Below are 6,611 nucleotides of genomic sequence, written 5' to 3' on the forward strand. Positions count from 1 at the left end.
ATTTGGCCCTCACGGATATTACCGGGAGTTAGGGGCGCCACTTTTCTATCAGCTAACATTTTTAATGAGTTGTGACGCTATTTCTTTCTGCTAATATTTGCAGTTGGTATAATTTTGAAATATAATGTCCAATATTAAACGCTTAGAATTTCGAAGTAACCCATTTTGAACACTTTAAATTTGGTGTCCAGTTTTGAAAGCTTGAGTATGCAAATTTAAGAAGTAATAAATCAAATATTTTAAATTTTGGTGTACGGAACAAATATATTCTTTATATATTCACCTCAAAATTTTTTAAAATATATAATATATATAATATACATATATAAGACATACTGATATTTATTCTCTAACCTTGCGTCTTTTTTTCGCTTCTCGTTTTATAAATAATTGTAATTGTCCTGGAAGTAGTTGTTAAGACTTTCGTATTTGTGTAGGTATTCCTCCACATATCGACACGCACAGCATTTTTGAGGATACTATACTTTCTTTATCTTTGGGTTCAGCTTGTGTGATGGATTTTAAAAGAGGCGAAGAAAAACTATCCCTTCTTTTACCATCTAGATCTATACTAGTAATGAGCGGAGAGTGTCGATATTCTTGGTCTCATGGAATATGCCCGAGACGCAGTGATACCACAAGAACCGAAAATGGAACAACTGTTCTGAAACGAGGAATTAGAACTTCATTCACTTTTCGAAAAATTCGAAGAGGAGATTGCGAGTGTCATTATCCCGAATTTTGTGATTCTATGAAAAATAAAGTGACTATCAGTGAATCTAATGCTAGTGGACTTGAGAATCTATACGTACACGAGGTAAATACACCATTTTATGATTAACTAGTCATTATTGTTCTCATTTGCTGTACTATACTTCTATTTTTTTGCTTTTTAATATATTATTAAGAAAAGGATTCAAATGTGGGCTAGGGGTCGAAATTTACATAAGCGTTTTTTCCTGTATGAATATTGTATATAACTGCACTTGGCTGATTTTAATAAGTGATCTTACAAATAGCAAAAATTGTATTAATTTTTGTAATAATTCTGTTGCATTTTCAACTTGTCTCGAAGATATTTATTTTGATCTAGAGATTCGTTCAATTTTCGTTTACTTTATTCTTTCCAGTAAATTGCAACCAACAAAATACATTGATTCAAATACTGATAGGATATTAAAACTAGCCCTAAAAATTTTACAGTTACACTTGAAAATTATTTTTACCAAACATGCACAACGAGGTCTGCACATAAACGTGAAGTTCAAAGTCATTACAATCATGCGTTAAAAAAAAACTACATTCCCGAAAGCTTACATCTAACGATCCGAATTCTGATGAATTTGGGTAGTTTGTAATCAGAGGGAAGCGTCCTTTATGAGTGAGGCTTCCTCAATTAAGACTCTGTCTTCAATGGCGGGTGGATGAATGAACTACGAGACTCTCCCCTTGTAGATCCTCGAGTAAGAAGTCCTGGTAATTCAAGGTAATTAAAGCAAAGAGCAAAGAGCACGGAGCAAAGAGCACAAAGCAAAAGAGAACTGGTACCGGTATCGCAATAAATTTATAGAGTGCATTGGTCCCACGCTACCCCCACTTATTAGCTGATGGCGCGCACAATCGATCCTATGATCGAATGATTTCATGAATCATCCCTTAGCTCTACCTGGCTGTCCACTTTTGAGTCAGGAGCGTATCAACATAAATATTCGCCCGTAGTTTTATTATTAAATTATAATTATGGAAATAGAATGGACTGGCTTTTAACCTTATATATACATATACCGATCAATGCCCCCCTAAACTAAAAATTCTTTAGAGAAAAAATATTCATTTGTAATTCTTCAATTTCAAGAAATTGATAACCATCTACGCCCCTCTGAACGAATGGATACAAATTAAATTGAATTCATTCGTTTGTAAACTAACTGCTTACTTATTATATTCATAGATATTTTTATTAATGTTTTTATATTGTTTATGTTTTTATTTTATTTTTTATTTATCCCTACATCTCAATATTTTGTAATTATTATGTTGCACCTTATTCCAAACCTTCTTATATTTATTAAATAAGTGGAGGTCGTAAAGGGAATTTTAACCAATTTCCGTATCCCCATATTGTTTTGTTTGTAAGCGAACTTCTTACTTGAATTGATCCAAAAGTGAAAAAGCGATAATAAAATTCACAGTACTTTTCGTCATATATTTTAGCCATAAGCCAACGCTTGCATCTTATCGGTATCCTAATCGGTTTTGTAGAACTTATATTTTTATATGGAGATATCACTTTGTAGAATCGTTCTTTTTCTAATGCATTTAATAAAGTACAATGCGCCATTTTTTCTGTAATTTGTTTATCGGTTAATGCATATTCATCCTGGGCATTATCATATATCAGAATAAGTCTAGGAACAATTAGAAAAACGTAAGAACCTTTCCAGTCGCCCATTTTGAATTTTGCATAAATTTGATGCTTTAATTTTACAGGTCTTCCCCCAGTTGCACTAACAATTGTGGTTCCTACAATTGGTAAAAGTTCGCATTGTTTGAAAATATTATAATTGTTTTCATGAAAAGTCTCAGAAATACAGGTGAATTCGCTATCTGTATCTATTAATGCATTTGTTTCTATGTCCTTTACATTTAAAATCCATATAGGACATTTATCTAATTTTTTATCTACCGTATTATCATCGTTTTTTAGTAGTTCGTCCCTTATGTCTAATGGTAGAGGCTTTTTAAAATATTATGGCCCCGGATTGGCCTCTATCGTTTTAATTTCTACTCACCCGAGGCATGTGCGTTTCCCTGATTAGAATAAAATTCATCGCGATTATTAACATTTTCCGCGTCTTCTATAACTCTAGTTTGTTTAGTTATATTACTTTGCTGCAGGGTATTGTGCTCATTATTATGAGTTTCTTTTTTTATTTTGTATAGATTATTCGCATTTCTAGTCGAGCTTTCTTGATTTCATGATTAGGATTTCGCTTGTAAATATTATCTTCTACTCGTCCATTTACATAATTTTGCGAAGGGGTGTTTCCATTGTTTTGATTACAGGAGTTATAATTATTTTGAAAAGCATTTGGCCGTAGATAACGCCCTGGAGATTGATCATTATACATATCTCTATTACGATCATTAAAATCTGGATACGAACCACGATTTTGCGAATTTTCATAATCAAAATTTGATCGATTTGGATTGTTGAAAGAATTATTTCTCTGATTAGCGCTATTGTTTAGATTAAAATATCCTTGATTGGGAACATTCTGATGTGGATAATTATTAAATGTCCGTCCTGAATAATAATTATTTCCAAATCGATCATTATCCTTTCTCATGTATTGATCATTACTTCGATTATACTTATTAGCTGATGGCGCGTGCAATCGATCCTATGATCGAATGATTTCATGAATCATCCCTTAGCTCTACCTGGCTGTCCACTTTTGAGTCAGGGGCGTATCAACATAAATATTCGCCCGTAGCTTTATTATTAAATTCTAATTATGAAAATAGAACGGACTGTCTCAATATGCTGAGATTATCATTTTTTTAAATTCGATTCGAAGTGGCCCATTTTATTTTAAGCTAAATCTTTCACATTTTGTTTTCAATAATTACGTGTATCTAGATAATTCCGTGAGTTTAGTTAAGAGGGAGATGCATACAAGCTAGGTGAGTAGTATAATACTCAAGTTATAAACTTCAGTATTAATTTCAAACTTTTTAAATGTTATTTGGACAGGGAAGATTAAGTTAAAATTTCACAATGAGATAACATTCTTAAGTGTAATCGATATCTAGAGTACATTGAAAAGTTGGAACCTATTGTCACATTGAAAAAATTATTCATACGCAAAGTACATATTTTTTGAGAAACTTAAAATACTGATCGTCTCAATTTTCGATAAAATGGACCATTTTTTATAATGCATGATTTATATTTTCATTAGTTTAAGTTAGTGGAATGTTTACTTTCTACTATATTTAGTATTGTTCCCTGGTCAGGGCTGGATCTATTTTCGGGCGCAACACTTAAATTTTTGTCTTAAATATCTTCATACAGAATTGGTTATGAATGTCCAAAGTTATATAAAGATATCATATGAGGAGTACTTAACCTTTCAGCGGGCTCGCTGTCGTAAAGTTTACGACAACCCCGCCCCTACACGTACCATTTATTATTGTGCGCTGAGCTTCCACTTATTCCAAGATCAGTCTCTTACTTAACTCTAGGCAGACCATTTTGCAAAGGGTTGTTTGTTATACGCGTCTTTATGTGTAAGTATATTTTCTATCTTGTACTATTTTCTCTTATATTTTCCACATTTATATCTTTCCACAGTGGGACCGAATCGCGAAAGGCTCGCCAAAAGTATAAAATGGGCCAAATTATGTTACTCGTGGGTTCTTGGGGTCGCTGATTACGAATCCCGTTATCCAAAATTTAGAACACAAAATGGCGGATCCAATATGGCTGAAGAGTATGCTAAATAAATTAGGGGTTGTTTTTGGGGGTTTTTGAATATTATTGTAAGGCTGGAAACATAATATGGGGTTTTGTAAAGATGGCGCTTGTGACTATTTTTTATTTGAAAATGTTACGGCTGTTTTACATTACGAGATTTTGGAATTGTTTCATTAAAAGTTATAGGAGTGAATTTCAAGGGGTTATCGAATATTATTGATGGTTTGGGAACAAAACATGGAGAAAATAAAAAACAGACATAAAAAAATTTATGTCTGTTTTACATGACCACACTTTGGAATTGTTTCGTTAAAAGTAATAGGGTTGAGTTTTAAGGGGTTGCTCGATATTATTAATACGTTTAGAACATAACTTGAGGCTTCAAACAGGTGAGCTGGGGCTTCTGTTTTTAGTTTTCAGATTTTTTGACTGTTTCACATAGAAAAATTTTGGAATGCTTTTGGTAACTTGAATAAACCCGAATGTCGTAAAATTTACGACAAGCGCTCTCTCAAGGGAAATTACAAGGGGCAACTGCTGAAGGGTTAACTTCAAATTTCGATGTACACCATTTGCATGATTGTCCTGTGAAATTGTTAAGTATTTGCTATAATTCCAAGGGGGAAGTAGAATGATTGCAATTAACTTTGTAACCGATTGCAGGTGTTATGTACCCTTCGAATACCAAACCTAACTCCTTTAATAGATTTTGACTAATTTATACTAAATGGCTGGACACTATTTGAATTGGTAGGAAACTACTACCGATTAGTAAGATTCTACTAATTTAGATTTAGTTACTAAGTTTACAATGTTTCGTATTAACATTGTTATTAACGCAAAGGTTCTGTAATCAATAAAAAATGTTTTGCTTTAGATGCGTCGTATGTGACACGAGTGTATTCCAAATTCAATTGATCCACTACATAAATATTTATCAAAACAAATGTTCTTGTCGTCTAGGTTTACGAACAAATATCAGACCATTTCGATCAGACTCGTCACAAACCATGGCCTAATGTAAAAAAATTTCTTGATACTATACGATTTGGAGGTATTCTTTTGGATGTCGGATGTGGAAATGGAAAATACTTGCTCGGAAGACCAGAAATGTTCAAAGTACGTATTACTACAAACAGCAAAAGTCAGAGATATAAAAGCGTTATCTTTAAAATTTAAAATATATGTTACAAATCCATATTTTTATTTGATTGTAGATTGGCTGCGATCGAAGTTCCGGTCTAGTCAAAATTTCTCGTAAAAGAGGAATTGAAACTCTGATGTCGGATTGTTTGTCATTACCATATAAAGACAACTGCTTTGATGCTGCAATAAGTATCGCAGTAATTCACCATCTATCGACCCAAGAGCGAAGAAGACGAGCCATTTCTGAAATCCTTCGTATATTGACACCAGGAGGAAGGTGCTTGATATACGTCTGGGCTAAGGAACAAACTAAAGACTCGGTGGAGTCGACTTATTTAAAATCGAATTGCAAGACACAAGGAATACGTGAAAAAGGAGAGAAGGAACTTTTCGGAGTGACTCTTACTATTCACGAAAATCGAACTGAGTTTACGCACAGTGATAATCTAGTCCCTTGGAAGCGAAAAGGTGGAGGTACTTTCCTGCGGTTTTATCATGTTTTCAAGAATGGAGAACTCGAAGAACTCTGCTCTGATCTTCCAGCGGACATCGAGAAATCATATTATGATCAGGGAAACTGGTGCGTTATTCTACAAAAAATAAATAGATAAAAGTATGAACAGTCTTGATTCACAATTGTTTAAACGGAATTTTTATTTCAGTCAGAAGGTAAATTTAAAGAGACTGGATAATTTTAGTGTGAAAAATAAATTTGTTTCAAAATAAATACAATGAACGCTGGAATGAGCGCCTGTTTTGGGGCTGACCTTGGACCTAACTCCACAGGCATAGGTCTACTCCGAATGAAAATAGTTAGGGGTATATGAACCGTATCGGTGGACTTTACTGCGCGATAAAAAATATTTTTAAAATGTTTCTAACACGGAGACAAGAGTAAACTGAATATTTAACGGAAATGAAGAAGAAAGTTTATTGCTACACGTTAAAATAATTGTATTACCTGCTTACGTACTTTAAATGTTTG

The 6,611-nt window shown here is 33.3% G+C and overlaps 1 protein-coding gene across 5 annotated transcripts in view; it reads left to right on the top strand.

The window, feature by feature from the left end:
- The window catches only part of LOC117172689 (alkylated DNA repair protein alkB homolog 8), a 25,071-nt gene extending 18,705 nt beyond the window's left edge, over nt 1-6,366 (top strand). For all 5 annotated transcript variants that reach the window (XM_033360829.1, XM_033360832.1, XM_033360828.1 and 2 more), the window contains 3 exons: nt 438-817; nt 5,444-5,599; nt 5,698-6,366. In XM_033360829.1, the coding sequence (XP_033216720.1) occupies nt 438-817; nt 5,444-5,599; nt 5,698-6,237 (1,076 nt within the window). In that variant the 3' untranslated portion in view covers nt 6,238-6,366. The remainder of the gene's footprint in view (nt 1-437; nt 818-5,443; nt 5,600-5,697) is intronic.
- The last annotated feature ends 245 nt before the right edge of the window (nt 6,367-6,611 follow it).

This window comes from Belonocnema kinseyi, chromosome 5 (genome assembly GCF_010883055.1).
Source record: "Belonocnema kinseyi isolate 2016_QV_RU_SX_M_011 chromosome 5, B_treatae_v1, whole genome shotgun sequence".
Classification (NCBI taxonomy): Eukaryota; Metazoa; Arthropoda; class Insecta; order Hymenoptera; family Cynipidae; genus Belonocnema; species Belonocnema kinseyi.